The sequence below is a fragment of the Pantherophis guttatus genome, chromosome 2 (genome assembly GCF_059756535.1).
Source record: "Pantherophis guttatus breed Tessera chromosome 2, ASM5975653v1, whole genome shotgun sequence".
In the NCBI taxonomy this organism is placed as follows: Eukaryota; Metazoa; Chordata; class Lepidosauria; order Squamata; family Colubridae; genus Pantherophis; species Pantherophis guttatus.
In genome coordinates this window covers 123,557,633-123,577,853 of record NC_142064.1, presented here as the reverse complement: position 1 = coordinate 123,577,853, position 20,221 = coordinate 123,557,633, and the positions used below count along the sequence as shown (strand labels likewise).

The 20,221-nt window shown below is 37.1% G+C and overlaps 1 protein-coding gene across 2 annotated transcripts in view; it reads right to left on the bottom strand.

Annotated features, from left to right (window-relative positions):
* PBX4 (PBX homeobox 4) overlaps window positions 1-17,296 on the bottom strand; it is a 52,217-nt gene extending 34,921 nt beyond the window's left edge. Inside the window, exons 1-2 of one of the 2 annotated variants that reach the window (XM_034419359.3) lie at window positions 16,629-17,296; window positions 1,479-1,552 (exon numbers count right to left, since the gene is read on the bottom strand). In XM_034419359.3, the coding sequence (XP_034275250.1) occupies window positions 1,479-1,552; window positions 16,629-16,822 (268 nt within the window). In that variant the 5' untranslated portion in view covers window positions 16,823-17,296. The remainder of the gene's footprint in view (window positions 1-1,478; window positions 1,553-16,628) is intronic. The other variant, XM_034419361.3, reaches the window with a different exon arrangement.
* Window positions 17,297-20,221: the final 2,925 nt, after the last annotated feature.

Below are 20,221 nucleotides of genomic sequence, written 5' to 3'. Positions count from 1 at the left end.
TTCTTCTCTCTCCTTTAGAAGAATAAATTATCTGAGGTAAAATCTTATCTCAGTTATGAGGCAAGAATTTCGAACATCTGTTGGAAATTTGGATTCACTATTGTTCCTGTGGAACTACCACTTAGCCAGAAATAAATTAGTTTGGATGAGAAAGAGAAACACTGAGATCACAAAGGTATATGGGACTGATTCAGAAATGGCAGAGTTGCCCTATGTGGATATACCCCAAGTGCTAATTCTAGAACAAGCAAAGGAAGAGAAGATTTATATGAACAACTGTTCAGAAGGGGGCTGCAGAACATGCAACTTTTTTCATTCCTGCATGACAATTTTCCTTCTTCTGGGTAAATTATTAGAAGTATAGGAGCCCTGTCCTCCTGTACATTTGGCCCACAAATAGAAGCAATTCATACATTAACCCCATACAGCCAGAAGACAATCCAACCATCCACTATAACTCCCAGGGAAATAAGCATTCATTCCAGGTAAGCAGCTATTCCTTACTTAAATCATTCTCTGGGATGAAGGACAGGCTAAAAACCCTCCATGTAACTTATTTACAAGGACACATGAATTATTCACTAAAAGGGAAAAAGCAGTATGTGAGATATGCCATTCACATGAATTTTAGAAGCCCTTCAGTCCAAATGACAGCCAACATTATCTGCTATTTACAGATCTTTATGTCGTGTCACCTGAGACTGCTAAACGATTTTATGCCAGACACAGCATAAAAGGCATCACCTGCTATTATCATGGTGACTGTGTTAATATGAATGATATGCAAATTATATTCATTATACAGAAATTAAATTATACAAATTAGCTATACAGCTCTCTAGAGCAAGACATTTCCATTGTGGCCTTTCGTGTTCAACAAGTTGTTTATCCCATAAAATTGTTTGTCTGTAAAAAGGTTAATTTTACATATAATCATCATCATACTAAATTCAAATTCAATCAAAAGAAAAAAACCAAGAAGTTTAACACAGCAGAATAAAACATTAAAAAAAGTGATTGAACATCATTTGTCATTGCGCAGCTGATAGCAGTGGGTGATATTAAATAAATGCCATTAATAAAATTATCATGGAGAGAGGGACACTAAATGCAGGTTGATATCAGTTTGATTTCTTGACTGATGAAAATATACTAGGTACCTGTTTATGTTTATTTTAAAAAGACAAGAGAAACAAAAGACTTCTTCTGAACCCTTAGTATTTTGTTCAAAACCAAACACAAAACATTGCACAAAGTTGTACAACACTTTGTAGCCTGAAAATATTCAGTTTACAAATAATTTAGGAACAGAATCCTATACAAAGATTTAGACTACCAAAATCCTAATTAATTCATAATTATTGGTTTAAATATCAGCAGTCAGTTTAAGAACTAGGATATTTTTGTACATTAACTATATCCAATTTATTAGCTGGAACTATTAGTTTCCGGGGAAAAAAATGAAAATGCGAACAAACCTGTTTTTTCTTTAATATCACATAGCACACTGAAAAGAGCAGGTTTCATTCGGTGGCAATTCAAAGCATGTTTCCTAAAGAAACAGAGAAAGGAAAAACAGAATGAATGACGAAAAGAATAGAAAAATGAAAACAAAGGGATAAACGAAGAGGCAATGCATTTCATTCAAAAGCTAGAAATCATATTGTACTAGGAGAATGGTCTACTGGGTTCATTCACAGATCGCATTACATATATTAACTAAGCATCATGAAACATAAACTTACTATATAATTAGATGGTGACTTGCATTTTAAAAGCACGTGGAAAGCCTCAAGGCTGCATTTGTACAATATTATCTTTCTTACATTTCTATTAGCATGGTTGTCTGCTTTAAAATGAGATACATCTAGTAAAAACAAAAAGTATTTATGCATCCTAGTTCTTAACTTTGCACCAACAATGTTACAGAACTGTGAGAATATCAACATGATATTCATTCAAACAAAGCCTGAGAGAGACTTCTCACCCATCTTAAAAGCAAACACCAACCTGGATCTTCCACTGGGGTATTCACACTCGTTCTAATGGGCTAGAGCAGGGCTATCAAACTCACAGCCTGCGGGTCGGATGCATTACACGGGGGGGGGGGGGGGGAGTCCCAATACGTCATGTGACGCCGCCATGACGATGCGAGTTTGACACCCTTGGGCTAGAGGGAATGTTCACTACTGTCATTCCTGCTTTTAATCAAGACCAATAAATTCTACTTCTGATGTTACTGATTTCATTGTGGAATTAACTGGCTAGAAGGCAGATTTGTCAGTTACTTGTTGATCATGAAACTAAAAGAACAGAAAAGTATAATGTGTAGGAATCCCATAACAATATATGATACTGAGCCAGAGTGCTGGACTAACAATAGTTCATAATTCTTTGCTGTATTAGAATTCTACTCTCATGATATTTTGTTCAGCAATAATATAAACTTATATTACTATTCCAAATACATCTGGAATAGTACAATGACATAAAATAGTGGGGGAATGCACTGTAGTGGTCAGTCCCTTTATTCTAGCAATGATATTGGTTTCCACAGAGTAGTCCTTGAGTTACAGCCATAGTAGTGCCTCCCCATTACAGTCACAAGTGTAACGGTTGTTAAGTGAGGTGCCCCCATCCCTGCTTTCCCCAATGCAAACATTAACCAATCATATAGGTTGTTAAGGAACAAGGATGCCTCAGGGGTAGGGGAGGCCTGGGAGACCTAGTACAAGCCCAGGCTCATCTGCCCTGGACCTTCCAAGGCTTCTCAAACCTTGAGGCACCTTGTGCTCTGTTCTCCACCTCTTGGGGTCCTCACAGACCTTCCCACACCACCACTGGGTTCCCACAGGCCTCAGACTTGCTTTCCACCAAGCTACCCAGGGGAGCCTCAAGCCAACTGCAGAAGCTACCAGCATACAAGAGGCAGCTTGCAGGCCTCGGGTTTTCCCAACTCCCATTTAAGGAAAAATGGTGCCTCCTTAAATTGGACCCCACTACAAAACTGCAAAAATAACAACTGCCTACAGAATAGCACAAGGTTGCCATGAGGCTGCCTCAGCAGGAAAGCTCTCTCAGAAGCTGTACAAATAAGAAACGTAAGTTGGGTGCTGCTGTGCCCTGAAATATCTGAGAGGCAGACCAAGTCCTGCAAGTCCGTGCATGGCTGAGTGCTGGGGTAGAAAGCAGAACAAGACCTGCAAGCTGCAACAATCTTATGTGCACCAATAACTTTTCCAGTTGGCTTGAGGCTCCCTTAGATGGCTGAGTGGCTGGGTTGGGAAGCAGCCCAAAGGGTTGTGAGGACCACGGAAGGGGAGGATGGGTGGGGGAGGTAGGCAAAGAGGACTCTGCAGCATCCATGTGGTTAGTTGTAAGGGTGAATGATCATGGGGGTGCTGCAAGCATAATTTTGAAAACAGATTCTAGGGAGTCTGTTGTAACTTCAAACTGTCACTAAGCAACCAGTTATAGGTCAAGAACTACCTGTATGAAAATTATGCTATCTCATGAAATCCCAAAGAGCTTGAAAAGGCCTTCAAGTGCCATCTTTAATAATTAATGTTTAGATCAAAAGCTACAAGTTGCACTTCTAACCTAATACGTCCAACAGTCTTCCAGATGTTTTGTGGTATTTCAGATATGAAACTATATTCAGAATCTTCTGTTCCAGATTTAGTTCCAGAAAACTTTTTGTCCCTCCCCAGTTCAGCATGTTCCAGAGTTCTTGAAAAAAGAACTGTACATGTCTAAATACAAGTGTCTCACAAATCTATTTAGGGAGGCCCTTCCAAAGTTACTGCAGAAATATAATTTCTCCCTCTAAAGATGAAATGGTATTTTTTTTAAAAAAGCCCTCATAAATACTAATTAAAAATACTTTGCCAGGTCTTTGTGTTTTGCAAAAAAAATGGCAAAAATATTATTTCTTAACAATTATGTCATATATAATTTACCATACAGATTTAGCTATAGTTCTTTTTTCCTCTTATCTCATCCATTTAATTTCTTTTGCTATTTCTTACTCCTTTTCAAGCTTCATATGATTTGCTTATCCTGAAAGGGATATGTATATACAGATGTATCTATGCATAAAAAATTGTCCTATTTATTTTATTTATTTATTTATTTATTTCAGATTTCTATACCGCCCTTCTCCTTTCGGACTCGGGGCGGTGAACAGCCAAAGTAAAACACTTTATACACAAAAGTTAAAATAGATTTAAAATAATTAAATAAATTTGGCCCATAATTTAAAACATATTGTTACCCAGCCTTTAATTCCCAAAATGATTTCTGAAAGTTCTGTAATATAGAAAGATTTTTATAAAAGACTGTTTATAGTTCCAGAATTTTACAATTCCTGTATCTACAGTAGAAGACAAACTAATAAAAGCAACTGTCAAATAAAAGGATAAAATATATTTCATTTTCAAAGGGGCACTGAGAATTCCATTTTGCTCGTATCTTTGGTTCCCTTATTGACTTTTGACCTAGAAATTGATGGCTCAGTTTGTATCGTCCACTGAAAACTCTGGGAGTGGGATAGACACTGGCAGCAGCAACTTTTATATCTGTAAAAGGATGCTAATAAGTTTTATTTTTTTCCCAAATTTCCATTGTATTGCTTTAGAATATAGCATTTTCTTTCCCTCCCTAGCTTATTAGCATCTGAATTCTTAAATTCAAAGTTATGAAAAGAAACATCCTTGGCAATTAGACATTTATACAGGAAAATGCAGTTATTTAAGAACACTTTCTATTTTTAAATCCAATCTATTCATCATTTCTACCAGTTATATTTGAAAACAGCAGTCAGAAAGCAATTTTATCCCAATGGAACCAATCACACTTTTCAGGCAGTAGCATCTGCATCTTACTTAGCAGATACCTTCTGTGAATCATGACATAAACACAGACTCCAAATCAGAACTGATAAATCACTTGTATAACAGACTACTTTCTCTTACACATTTCTGGCCAAATCAAGAAGATTTTGTTCTAAAGCAACCAGTTTGTTTACATTTTTTACCTTTCCTAAACAAAGAAGTTATAAACCAAAATATATTGTGTCAAAGCCTTTTGCAATAACTGTGGCTAGACTTCTGGTTTTATAAATTTCTATCTCTAGGGTAGAATTCTCAGCTTTGTATGAAGGTGTATCATCCCAAAACAGCACCCTGAACTGAGACAGATTGCAGGAAGTCCTCGACTTAAAATCATTCGTTCAGTGACTATCAAGGTTACGGAGGTGCTGAACTAAGGGACTTATGACCAATTTTTGAAGTTACAACCATTGCAGTGCCCCTGAAGTCACATAACCAAAATTCAGATGCTTGGCAACCTGCTTGCCCTTATGACTACAGTGGCGCTTCACTTACTCCTACCTCCCTTCTCCCACCAATCTATGCCATTTTCACCTCCTGAACTCTGCAGCCTCCCATGGCTTCCAAGAATGGTGGGGTGGAGAGAAGGACAAAGCATTCTAATAGTGGCATGGAGGGAAGAAGACCCAAACTTTCTGGGAAAGTGGTGGAGCACGGAGGAGGCTCAAAAGAGTGATAGGGCAGGGGGAAGACCTATGAGCCAGGGGGGCTCCTGGCCCATGGCATGCCAGCAGGCACTAAGCCTCCCAGGGCCTTCCTCACCCCAAGGCACAACTGTAATGGGGGAGCTGAGATTGCAGTCATTCAGTGAGATGGACACATGGGCACCTGAACACTCATATAATCATAACAATGATTTATGTATCACCACTTTCCCAAAGGATTCAATGTTACGGTACCATACAATAAAAATGCAGGAATTATAACCACTGACAGTCTAATTCACTAGGGCAGTTTAGTATCTTGACCATTGCTCTCCTTAAGATTCCATATAGTAGACCTAGTTGGGTAGGATAGACAGTCCTGCAGAAAACTGGGAGCTAAGCTTTTTCTGCCATGGCAGCTGTCCAGTGGAACATCATCACTCCTCACCTTCAAAATGAAACAGATCCTCCTTGACATCCTTCCAGAGGTCCCTTAAAAAGCAGCAGGCCTGGGGATCTCACGGCAATGATAAACTGATGAAATGGCTGCATTGTTTTAATATCAATTCTCTCTATTATTCTCAATAATAATATAAGTGATGTTTTTAATTGTAGTTATTTTTAACATTTGGATTTTATGATTGTTTTTATTGCAAACCACCTAGAGTTCCTTTATTGTGAAATAGGCAGCTATATAACTGTGAGAAACAAATCCTATTCAAACTGAAGCATTCTCAGGTTTAACTACTCCCCCACACACACACATCAACTCAAATCACCCACTTAAAAAGAAACAGAACCCCTGTGCAACAGGGAGTCTATCCCAATTCCTGCAGACAATCCAGAAGAATATTTGTGGCATTAAAAAATCAAGAGAGATGCACACCCTCTACTCAAGGTCTGACAACGTTATCAACTAGCATGATCAATGTTTCTCTCCTACATCCAGTCTGAAGAATATTCAGAAAACCCACTTCATCAGGGTCCCTGCAGCTGAATGTCCACTACTTTCTCTAATACAACTATTTGATCATCATATTAATGGCTGTCCAAAGTAGCTGATTTGAGAGATGGGATCTTCAAAAGGTGCATCTCTTAAGTATAACTCCCTTTTTCGATGAAGCATTACAACATCCCAATTCTAACAACATACAGTTCAACTTTCCTAGCTGCCAAAACAAGCTTCATTTAGCATGGATCAAGTTTACAGATAACAAGAGGCCCTTGTTCAAATTCTAGGTATTCTAGGTTCAAAAGAATCTGAGAATGTTCCTCTATTGGCCTCGACCTCTCACTAGACCCTTTCTACTTGGAGTCAAACTTAGTATGAATGTTGTAAACATGTCACAGCAATCTGCTGGAGGACCTCCTCCCCTATTTTTTCCTAAAATATAATGCATAATTTTGAACACCACCATTGTACCTGAGTCCAAAGATACCTTATATTATACTCCCAAAAGGTGGGCACATATCTGAGATTGGTTAGTGGCACTGTTTTCCTTCATTAGTTCTCATTGTTTCAGTTCCTATATAAGTAGTCCTTGACTTACAATCTTTCATTTAGTGATTGTTCGAAGTTACAATGGCACTGAAAAAAAAGTGACATGAACATTTTTCACACTTACCGACAGTTGCGGCATCCTTATGATCATGTGATCAAAATTCAGACAACTGACTCATATTTATGACAGTTGCAGTGCTCCCAGGTCATGTGGTCATCTTTTGCGTACTTCTGAGAAGGAAAGTCAATGGGGAAGCCAGATTTACTTAACAACCGGGGTTACTAATTTAACAATTGCAGTGATTCACTTAACAACTGTGGCAAAAAAGGTTTTAAATGGGGCAAAACTCACTTAACAAATATCTCACTTAGCAACAGAAATTTTGGGCTCAATTGTGGTCATAAATCAAGGACTACCTGTAGTTCTTCAGCATTATAGCCAGATTTTGTTTCCACTGCCTCTTTTTGAAGATATGTCTTATGGTTCCAGGAAAAGGCCTTGGTAATACTGCTCAGTCTTAAGAGTTTTGTCAGGGAGATTGGCACTGCATCAGCCTTGATTTTATTTAGCATGGGCCGAATATCTTTTTTATTTTTCCTAAGTCCTTCTGATATGAATATTTCTTCCTGCTGGTTCTAACAATGTTCTTTTATTCTGTAAGCTCATTTGAACAGTGGGATATGAAAATAAACATAGTTTCTTAACCATGAGATCACAGTTACAAATGCTTTTAAAACAACTTTTACTCAATGTCAATTTATACACATATAATATGCAAATGTTTTAGGTTTTTGTAATGTTTTATGGTGTGAAGATTTTTCTTTTGCCATTTTATAGTAGAGTTAAATTAATGATGTTTGGTGTAATCTTACTACAGATATTTTAGGCTATGCTACTTCGGATGTTTTTTATGGTAATTTTATGGAACATTATAGTTAGCAAGATAAGAATACTAATTTAAAAAATTTAAAAAGTAGAAAGTGCTGAAAAGAGAGGGAAAAACTTAAAGAAAAATAGAAAAAGAAAAAAATAAGAATATAGTTTTAAGAAAAGAAATATATAAATATATAATGACAAGTACAGGTAGCCCTCAAGTTATGACTATAGTTGAGACCAGAAGTTATATTCCTAAGCAAGCCAGTTGTTAAATGAGTTGTGCCCAATTTTATGACCTTTTTTGCCAGAGTTGTTAAGTAAATCACTGCAGTTGTTAAGTGAATCGTGTGATTGTTAAGGAAATACAGCTCTCCCCATTGACAGCTAAGAAGGTCACAAGTTAGGATCACATCACCTTGGGATGCTGCAACTCCCATAATACATACCAGTTGCCAAGTACCCAAATTTTGATTAGGTGATTGTGGGTATGCTGCAATAGTACAGTTGTAAATTACTTCTTTTCAATGTCATTGTAACTAAACAATCATTAAACAAAAGTTTGTTCGAGGACAACCTGTATAAACAATTTTAGTAAGTTATCATCTTCTCTTAAAATACAACAAATGTATCAAATCTTTACAGCTTTTAAAGTTGTATGAATCTTTAAAGCCTCATAATTCAATCCTGGTCAGCAAAAGTCCAGTAAGAACTACCAGAGGTAACAACGTATCTATTTTAACCTTTATCAAGTAAACCAATTTTATATTCCTTCCTATTACTTTTAACAATCTTGATCTTTTTTTTTTACATTTCTCCCCTTTACTTTGAACAATCTTGATACTTAATCCCCTCAAATAATCTGTTAGATTTTGATTTCTTCTCATCTTTGTCCCTTTTCATAAAAGTCTTCAATAATTTAACAAATCTCTTTTGTAAATCCAACGTAAGAAAATTATCCAGGTCACTCTTTTAGTTTGTTAAGACATTAGCAGTTTCATTTGTATATCTCTTTCCACATCATCGCCATAGCCCATCATTTTTAAATCTACCTTCAAATCAAATATTCTTCTATATTAGTAGGCCAAATTTAAGTGTTCTTCTTTAATTGTAACATTTAGTTCCTTTAGTTCTTTCAAGTGTCAATCTTCAAAATCTCATCTTATTGTATATTCAAGTATTCAAACAGGATTTTCCCATGGGAAGGATTCTTATAATTAGTTTCAAAATCTTATTTCAAAACCATCCAGACTAATAGTCCATTTGCAACTTCCTAAAATCAATGTTCTTTTTGCTATTTATTTTTTTTAAAAAAGATTTTAAGTTCTTATATTTGTATTTAAAATGTCTTTCACTAAAGATTGAAGGAAATTCAATCTTAATTTGCAATTAAACCTTAGTAAAAGTTGCACTGCTGGTTAAAATCTGAAAAGCAGTTAACAAGCAATTTCCAAAAGTGATTAAGGAAGCAAATATGCAAACCCAAAGTCCTTTGAAAAGGCAGAGACCACTGTTTGGGCAAAGATGGTGATCTCTTGTCTCCCTGAGCTCCAAACTCACTGGAAACTGCTGTCTGGCAATATTCTCATGAGAAATAACTGTCTGGAGCACATGTGTGTGAGTACAAATCCACTCCTTCTCCACAGAAGAATCCCAAAAAGCCAATCCCTTTGTTGGATCTTCATTCTACCATGGTCCTCTGCTTTAAGTGGCGCCATCTTCAGTTTACCAACTCTTTTCTGGAAGTCCAACAGGAATCCATTCTGCAGTCACAAACTTCTTGAATGCTAAGGGGACTCATGCTTTGAATCTGAAGGGAAAAAGGTGTTCTGGTGTGCACAGAAGCTTTCGTGTAATACCCATTTGCAATTCCTTGAAGTATTTCTATTTTTTTAAGTTCACATGACCTCCCTTTACAGCTGCAGAATGATCCTGACAAAAGATCTATGAAGTTGATGTTCTGAAGAATCCTTTTGCCTTCAAATCCAAATTGCTTCACAGCCCTATTCATTAGTTTTCAGAAATATAGAATATGAAGTTTAATTTTTAAATAGAACAGAACTGTGCATTTTTCACATGTATTGTTCACAATGATAAAAAAAAACATTAAAACATTCCTAGATTGGATTTCTCATAGCCTGCAACTATTATAAGCTTTCCCTTTTCTTAATTGTTTCAATATACCTCACCTCACAAGACAAAACACTCATAATCAAAAATATTTTTTACCAAAAATCTTGCTTTTTATTTTATCTTTTACAGTACTGCTCTCACCTATCTCATATTCAAAATCTTTCCGTTCCCAGAATCTCTGTTAACTTCTTTGTCTTCACTCTTTAAAGGGAAATATATAATGGCTTGACTCTACAGAATTTTTATGAAAACCACCCAAAGGGTTGCAAAGGTCTCTAATTTCCATATGCTGCTGTTAAATATCTATTTATAAAATATTAGTTGGTTTTTTTTTTTTTCAAGGCAGTCATTAGGGGTTTTTTGGAAACAAAATAGAAGTGTTTTTGTCCATACCTTCTAGGATATTTTTTCAATACAGCTCTCTAGCCTACCGTTCTGAGACTTCCTAATGATCTCCTATTCAAGTATTAATCCAGCCTAATGCTGCTTATCTTTTCAAGATTAACCGGAAATGTTTTAAGAAAATATCAGATTCAAATATTTAACAACCAACAAAATATGCATAAACGTCTGTTCACGCTAATGCCCCCAATTCATCAGGACAGTATCCTACTGCATATATGGAAGATAGCAGTTTCTGACTGCTTAATTTCATGGAAGGTCAGATACAAAAACTTTGGCATGACTACAAAAGTTTAATTCCAACCAAGTACAATTTGAAATCACTTCCACAAAGAATGTAATAATTTTGCATAAAGGCAGCTGCTAAACAACACATCCATTAAAGCTCACATTGTCAGCAGACAAAAACAGACATATTAAGGGAAGAACAGAGCTGCCAACTACCTTGCGCAAGGTTATTATGGGACAGCATAAAAATCAAGTTTCTGACTGAGGAGGGCAACAAGCAGATTTCTGGTTTTAGGACTACAGTCCTCAGAAATTAGCAACAAGTATTGTGAAATATTATAATACAAAATTATTCTATGCTGTTCTAAAGTTGAATACTGAGAGTTGTAGCAAGTTGTTATACCACATTACATACAATGTGTGTATGGCATTTTGTGCAGTTATATCCAGTACTGCAGATTTCAAAGTTAATATAAGCATGTTTGGACAAATCAAATGAAAATATTATTAAAGTGACTAAGAATAGATTTTATGGCATTCCTGTGATGATTTTCTTGGGGGACAGGAGCCTTCTCTCCTAAGTGAAGTAACATCTCAAGTTCCAGGACTCGAGGAATGTGTCTTGATGTTCTGCTGCACAAATACCACCCTGACTCATGCTGCACCTTCAGCCAATTCTTTCAGCATTATGTCACGCACAGCAAACCACAGGAATGTAGGAACTGACATATGAATGAAGAGAGGAAAAGAAAGGAAAACACTAATTCAGGAACAAGAAAGGCAACTTTCTGGAGATATGCTAAAAGTGTAATTTGCATGCAATACTGTATTTGGAAATTACTTTGCTGTAGAGCAAAGTATAGAGTATTATTTCACTTTTAAGTGACACAGTTACAGATTAATACCAAATAAATTATAATTTTAGTGTACCTTAGAAGTGTTAGTTTGTATATGAATTAATTGACACATAACATGCTTCACACTATATACATCCAGTTTTGTTGCTTGTGTTTCAACAGCTGCTTTGAGTATGTGTCAGAGTTGGAAAGTAGATAAATTAAAAAATACTATTTTTGCAAGCATCTATATTAAAGGTTTTAAACTACTTTAACTACTTGCAAAAAAGTAAACTGTTCCTTTTAGCAGAAGCAATTTGTGCAAGTAAAAAGGGCTACAACGCCATGTTACCTGAACTTTCTACAGACTTTAGATGTATGAATGCTGAAAAAATCCCATCGAACTGATAGATACTATCAGATCACTGTGCTGAATTTAGTAGAGCTTTTTTTTTGAGCAAATACAGCAAAACTTTGAGCTGGAAACTGGTATAAGAAATATATATTCCCAAGAATCATGACTAAACCTGGATCTCCTTAGTGTTCCCTTGTTTAATCTAAATCTAGTTTAAGATCATTCAGTCACTGAAATATCATGGAAACCATTTTTAAAATAATTTTGTTATAAAAATAATCATTACAGGATAGTAAACACTTCAGGAGTATTCTTTCAATCTGTGTACCGATATAACACCTGCATCAAAGCTACAATTCAGAATATTACTCGGAATATTATCAAATATTCTTTAAAATAATAGAATATTTAATATTCATAAAATATTACTCTTTATTAAAAATGAAATCACATCCTTCATCAGTAGAGGAATAACAAGAAGAGTGGTAATTCACATTTCTGTGGTGTTTTTACATCATGCAAGTTACATCCCATAATTAATTTCAATTATATGAAAAACACAAAGAGGTAACCATGCCCCCTTAAAAGAAGATGCATTTCTCAAACTGGAATTTTAAAAAAGCATCTTACTCTTCCTAGGGTTTTTAACAATAGCTTCAGTTTTGAACCAGATTCTATTTAGTTCATGCTTTTTATTATACATCTCCACAAATATCGGGGGAGGGAGGGGGGCATAGATAACATCTAGAGATACGGCTCTAACATTTTCAATATTTTGATTAATTTAGGGTGAAGTATACACAGCGATTTACTAGAACTCTGAGAATAGATCACACTGAATATAGAGTAGTATTACCCTAGCATAATACTAGAACAAATGTGCGACATACATCTCAACCTCATGCAAATCTGAGCATTCATAAAGCTCAATCCTGTGTAGTTTTAGTCAAAAGAATGTCTCATTGTGGTCCATGAAACAGGCTTCCAAACAGGGTTTCAGTAGGATTGAATTTAACTAATTTGATCCCAGATTTGCAGGTAATTTGTAGGCAATTATTTTTTTAAAAGATCTTCCAATTAACATGCAAATGTAAGTAGTTCTGCAAGAACGATACAGAGGCAAATCTTTTACTTCTCTTCATATACATCCACTCTCTATGTATTCACTCCAGCATCTCAAAGGAGAAGCAGATACAATGAAGAAAAAAAAATTCCCAGACTCCATTGAAACCTAAGAAACATCAAATGGCATTAGCCTATTTTCTTCTCTAGTCTATCGTCAAGATTTCAAGATGCTATTTGTCAACTGTAGCACACAATTGCAAAGAAATAATAATTACCTCTCTTCCTATCTATAAAAATATCTCCTGCCTGGTTACCTTAAAAAATTAATATTGTTTACTGCGAGCCACTAGGAAAGCATTTCACATATCAGATCCAGACTAAATTATTTTGTTCTACAAGTCAAAAATCTAATGGCAAAAACAGAGTAGAGTTCTGCATCCTATACTATATGTATTAAATCCTCAGCCAGAAAAATGGATTCAAGATATAGACAGTTATACAATTGACTGTAAAAGGTACTGTTCAATGAAAATGTTCCACTGAAAGGAGCCATTACAAGATAGAAAATATTGCTATGATTTAACAATATGCTCATTTTATGGGGAACAAGTATGAGCTGGTTACTCCTGTCAAACTGCAAGTGGACAAATGATGCAGCAAAAAAATTGACTGTTTACATATTTTTGGGGGGAAGAAAAGGTAAAAAACATCCAATGTTATTTATTCATTCATTCATTCATTCATTTAATTTGTATGGCTGCCCATCTCAGACAAATTACTCTGGGTGATGAACAATCATAAAAACAATTATAGTACAAAAATAAATATATATAGCAACCAAGAAAAATTATCCTCATAGATGTCAATATAACCAGGAAACAGTATTTCAACACACACAGGCCCTAGGCCTGGGCATATAACCAGGTCTCAAGGGCTTAAGAAAGACCAATAGGATCGGGTTTTCCTAAGCTTTGAAGGGAGAATTTTCCAGAGAGCAACCACAGGGGATGCATGTTTCCTGATCTCCGCCAGCTGGTATTCCCTGGCTGACCAGTCCCTAACAAGTCCAACCTGCCAAACCAATTTGGATGGGTAGAAACAACTGGGAGAAGATGCGCCCTCAGTCCCAAACCATGAAAGGCTTTAAAGGTGACAACCAACATCTTGAATTGCACCCAGAAACACACTGGCAACCAGTGCAGCTCATGCAGCAATGGTGTTAACATGTGTTGAATATCCAAAATCACTTACTGTACTACCTGTGCAGCTACATTTTGCATCAGTTGAAGCTTTCAAATGCTTTTCAAGGGCAACCCTATGGAGAACACATTGCAGTAATCCAGATGAGAGGACACGATGGCCTGAATGACTGTGAGCAATTTTCACAGCTAAAAGAAACTGCCAAAGTCTGCACATGGTAAATCATGTATTATATGGTTCCCTCATCTTGCAATTTATTTACAATCATATTTACAATCTCATCATTCATAGTGCTTTAGGCAACTCTGTAGTTGAGTTTCTAACTGAGCTAAACAACCACTTTACCAGTCACCAAAATGCAGAGCAGTTCATTAATCTATCTAGCCTAAAACTACTGATAGTCACAGGCAATCTTTGCACAAAGATATTTTATGCAGCTATTTGGAGATATTAGAGGGTGAACTAAAGAACATCTGCATACATAACAGTTAAGAATAATGCCAAGCAACCAGATAGAGAGTATGTTGCTTTTAGTTCCAAAATTAGCATATGCAGGTAAGTTAATTAAAATATTTGGGGGCAGTAATTTTATAATCTATTTAGTTCCACAAACTATTAGTTGTCAATTTGTCAATATGTCAATTTGGATATATGACATAGCTTTTTAATCGCAAAACACTGCCATTCTTTTCTGGGTCAGTCACCATTCAGGCAGAATGCTAAACTAGTTACTTAAATTTAAAAAAAACAAAGCAAAAGCCTTACACGCTCATTCTTTACTTTGATCTCTGAAACCTTAATTGAAAAATAAAATTATATATTGAATTTAAACTCACTATACATGGAAATAAATTCTACCAAATAAGCAGATGCAGCTAATAATATTTAGATTAAAAACTTCTAAGGCCAAACCAAATTAAATATATTCAAATAAGAAAAGATAAAGATCTATTTTAATTGTTTTGTACTGTCAACGATACATAGCACTAACTAAAAAAAGTTTCTTTAAGAAATGATCATTCAACAAGTTGACCAATGTGACAGCTATCTGTTCATGTTTTCAGTCTGGCCACAGTATATGTAATTGTGGAGCCATCCTACCCTCACAATTTTCCTGAAGGCATAGAAAACCAAACTGAATTGCCTTTGAAGCTGTGTCAGATCCTATAGCAGAAAAGAGACAAATCCTCAAACAAGTATAATAACAATAATAATAATCTTTATTATCCTTATAAGAAGTGATCTGTATAGCTGTTTTTATTGTATTTCAAATGTTCAGCTCAGTTTTCAGATTAATTTGCATTTCCATTACTTCCCTAGTTCTTGCAGATTTATTCTTGGTCATTACATTACTTTATTAGTAGTTATTGTTATTTATTATTTTGGGTGGCGTAGCAAAATGCTGCATAGTGCTCTGGTGTTATATATTTTGATACAAATTTTATATGTTGTTTCTGTGGATTCCATGCATTATACTGCAGTTTATTAATAGTGCATAACTGTGACTGCCTCAACTCTACTGACCACATATCCTATTGACAAGAAAACAAAATTATCCTGTCACAATTTTTCTCTCACCATCACAAGTCACAGTATTCTAACATTGCTTCTGCATAAAAGGAGATTATACAATTACTCTTTTCATTTTGGACATAAATCCTTCCTAAATGAAGAGTATACATGCCTGATTATTTTTTCTCCTGAGTTCGTTGGTCAAACCCCATGCTAATTCACAATTGGCATAACCACAGTTGGCTAAAGTTGATTGGTTTCTTATGCTAAGCCATAAATCGTGTTTTCAAACCACAATAAAGAGTTTTCACAATAAGCCACAATGCAGTTTGATTTTAGCAGCCAGTTTCATAAACACATTCTGGTATTACAAAAGCCCATTAAGATTACAGGAGCCTTTTACCAAATCTGAATAACTGTCACCAAATCGGACTAACCAATATTCCAAGACTCCGGACTAAAATCTCTGAGCCTCCTTTTGTATTACCCATTTCAGTGGTGCACATGAGCCACTTGTCAAAGATGCCTACACCGACTTGGTGAGGTTTAGGCATCTCAAGCCAACCCAGTGTAATCACAAGAAGACCGTCCAAAGCCAGGTGCTATTGGTTTAAAACGTCCAATGCTTCTCAAGCTTTTGTCTCCTCTTTCTTTCACCAAACCTAAAGTTTCAGAGGTGCCCAGTTCCTGTTTGCTCTGACCCTGGCCTACTAAACCTGCCTCAAATCTCTATAAATTCTAATATGTATATATCACAGGAGATATGGCGATCTTCGAAGATCCAACATTCCTTGCTACTCACAAGCTCCCAGCTCAACTGTCGCAGGCCAAAAAGCGTGTTACTTCAAACTAAAAGGGCACGGGGGGAAAAAACCGCTCTCCCCCCCCCCACCCCCACACGTAGGCAATCTCGTTTCAGGATCTCTCTTCCCCGCCCTGCCCCGCCCACTCCTATGCCCGGAGCCAGAACGTATCCAGGTATTTCTCACCTGGCCTGTGCTTCATCCAGGCTCTGATCGGTGATGGCCATAATCTGCTGCAAGATGTCACCCGTGTCCTGAAGTCCGGGGGCTGCCTGGGGCTGGGGTGGGCCTGGAGGCGCTTGAAGTCTGTGGGGCGAGGGATCTCCGGCGGCCCCAGGAGGAGGAGCGAGACCCGCCAGCAGCCGGGATGCCTCTTCCATGGCCGAGGCGGGGGAGGGGGGGATACGGGCAAAAGAGGGAGGGAGCCGCCTCGGGCGCGGCGGGAGGGGGACTCCGGGAGCTGCTCGAGCCCCTCCGTCTCTTTTCCCCCCTCAACGTATACACACACACAAACACACATACACACACACGACTGACACAGAACAGGCCCCACGGCTCCTCACTCGCACCCGCTCCGCCCCCGGCCCCCGCCGCGCGACGGGGCTCCGCCTTCTCAACTGTCGCCTGGCGCAGCGGCCCAGCTCCTGGAGCTGCCCGCCCCCTTCCGGGACAAAGCCAGTCTCTCGGCGGCTTCTACACAATTGCCGCCTCCGGGAAAAAGGGGGCGGGGCTAAGAGCGGTTAACTCCCAGCTCGAGCCGAGTTCAGCCCCCCTCCCAACCCCCCACCGCGCGCGCCCACCCGCCGTCCCGCCTGCCTTCCTAAGCTGCGTCCCGCTTTGAAAGCGAGAAAGGGGAGGGGGGGGGAGGGGGCAGCGGCCGTTGTGCGGCGTTCTCAGCCTCAACCGTCACAATCCCCCCCACCCCACCCCCAGGTTCCAAAGTTGAGCCTTTCCACCCCCACGCTTTCAAGAATTGATGTTTTTGTCTGGGTTACAGTTTCTTATGCAAAGGGCCAGCCTAATGACTTTAGTCACCGGACACCCAAAGCCTGGTGCCTCGGTACCTATGAGAGAATGAAACGGTTTTCCAACCGTTGCTTCTCGCGTCACGACCAGCATTGTTACCTCAAGGGCTGACCCTTGACTTGACACGGCTTCGGCTTGAGGAATTAACCTCAAGGAAAGAGTCGCTTCCCGGCTGCTCCTAGTAATACACTCGGCTCAAGCCGCCGACTCGACTTTTTCCTCCGACCCGATTTCATCTCTCAAGCAGGTTTTCCACTGCCTTTCGAGAGCAGTTCAGCGATTCATTTTGGTAAAATAACGACAAATGAACGTAACGTAATTAAAAACGGGGGAGAAAAGTGGAGGGCGAAATAGAAGGGGGAAGAAAAGAACAAATTCCAAAACCAAACGTGTTTTTTTTTTAATATAACAAACACGCAAACTTGTAGGTAAAGACTTTTTCTCTTAAAAGAAGCCCTAGCCGTATTTTAAATATATAAATCAACGGTGTCATTAAGACGAAGCTTGAAGAACACTGGCATCAAGAAAAGCAATGTTTTAGAAACACTAATATGGGGTCATTGTTCATAACCAACTACCTGCTTGATCCTAAAATAGGTTTTGGTACATTGAACAAGTTATTAAACTGGTGCCAATTAACCTAAAAACGTGGAGACATTTTGGCAGCATATTATGCTTAAGCTCCGAACTAAATGTTCTTACAATTATGAATGCAGACCTTTTTATGAGTGCAGTATCTACTATTGTACTACTAGCCTGTTCATAAAGTGATGTATCTATGAAAAATCTAATCCTAGATACATTTTTCATATACAACTAGACAAATAATATTAGGAAAAAAACATGTACAGAAAGAAAATAGATCTGGCACATTAGCATAGTAGTTATTTGCTTATATAGTAATGTCTTTAGCTTCTAATGGTAAAGAGTCACTTGAGCGTATGTAATGTTTTTTCTTTGACAACAATGTGGAATTGAGTTTTAACTTTCAGGATTTTTAAAATTCTTTTAATGTGATTTTTTTCCCCTTTTGTTAAAAGTCTTGATACATTGTATTTCAATACAGTAAAGTTTATATGACATTCAAGATTATAGTACTGACATTTTATTATTTAAATAAAGTATTGAAAATACAGGGGAGAAAAAAATAAGATATTCTGTCAAAATTAGTTACAATTTGTGATATCAATATGTCAAGCATTTATTTATTTATTTGTTTATTTGTTTGTTTCAATTTGTATACCGCCCTTCTCCAATAGGACTCAGGGCGGTGAACAGCCAGAATAAAAACAAAACATACAAAATTTAAAAACAGTTTAAAATAATTAAATATATTTGGCCGCAATTTAAAACAAACCCAATTTAAAATCAGTTAAAATTTAACCCAAAACTGTGGGATCAAGCCAGCCCGGCTAGTTGAAATAAATAAGTTTTCAGGGCCCGACGAAAAATCCGGAGGTCTGATATTACATTAAAATTGTAATAACATTATTTAGGTTTTTTATTTAAAGTTAAAGGAAAGTCAGCTTCCCAGTATAGCCAAAAATCCTGCGGTTTCCTGGTGGTCTTTCATCAAAGTACTAATTAGGACTAACTTTTGTTTAGCTATTTCAAGATAGGCTAGGGGAAGCCTGGTGCTGTTACCTTCTCAAATTGTACTTCTATTATATAATATACTTCTGTTAATGACAGTTATTAATATATAGTGGTCGCGTTTCTGCACAAAGATCAGCTATGGAATTGTGACTTTTGGCCTGTTATTTTCTTTGAGACCAATATGTGTCATTAACAGGCTTGCAGCAGGCTTCAAATTGGGGACAATAGGAAGGACATACTAAAGAAAAGGAATCCTTCTGGACAGCACCACATTTAAAGGAACAAGAAAATTGGAGAGAGTAGGGAACCTTAGTCTCATTCCTGGCTGCATTCTGCTCTCACAGGGTAGTTATTGGGATAAAATTAGACAAAGTACTATAAATGTCAGTGAACTCCAGAAAATAAAATGACTAAATCTAACAATTATAACTAGGATCTCCAGGTTTCCTATGGTTATTATTAGATACAGGAAAAAATCAGGAAAGGATATGACTCTTAGTGTCTTGATCTGTTCATAATTGATGCATGATGAGACTAGCACTAAATAAACTCATTTTCCAGAGCACTGCTCCTGCAGTCCATGGACTGCAGTCGCAGTGCTTCGAAAAGGAACATTCAGGTAAGACAATGTTCGTTTTAACTACTGTGTTTATATTTCTTGTTTTATTTGAAAGTTTGACTTGTTTTATAGTTTACCTACAAAGTGGAACTAGTAAAATAAAATGTGATATCTTCTTAGTAATCCAGTCAAAATACTGTATCCTCATTCCATTTGTCTCCCTTTAACTTTAGATTTTTTTTCCCCCAACAATCAATATTCCACTTTGGGATCCTTTGCTCTTTTTTTTCTACCATATTTACTGAATTAAGACCAGCCTGCTAATACATCTTTTTTATTTTTGTACCAGCATTTATGCGTGAGCCTCAGAATAAATAAAAAATAATAAGAGTCCTGCCCTGTTTGAATAAAAGGCATTTTGTTTCTCTAGCCTCCAAGCAGAATAAGAGGGCAAGAGCTGGCTACTACTAGTCTTATATCACCAATAACTAGTGTTCCAATTTTTCATCTATAGTTCTAGAAATAATACACAACCATCAGATCTAGCAAATGCTTGGTGAATTCATGTTAGTAATCATTGTGTAATTCTTTTTCATTC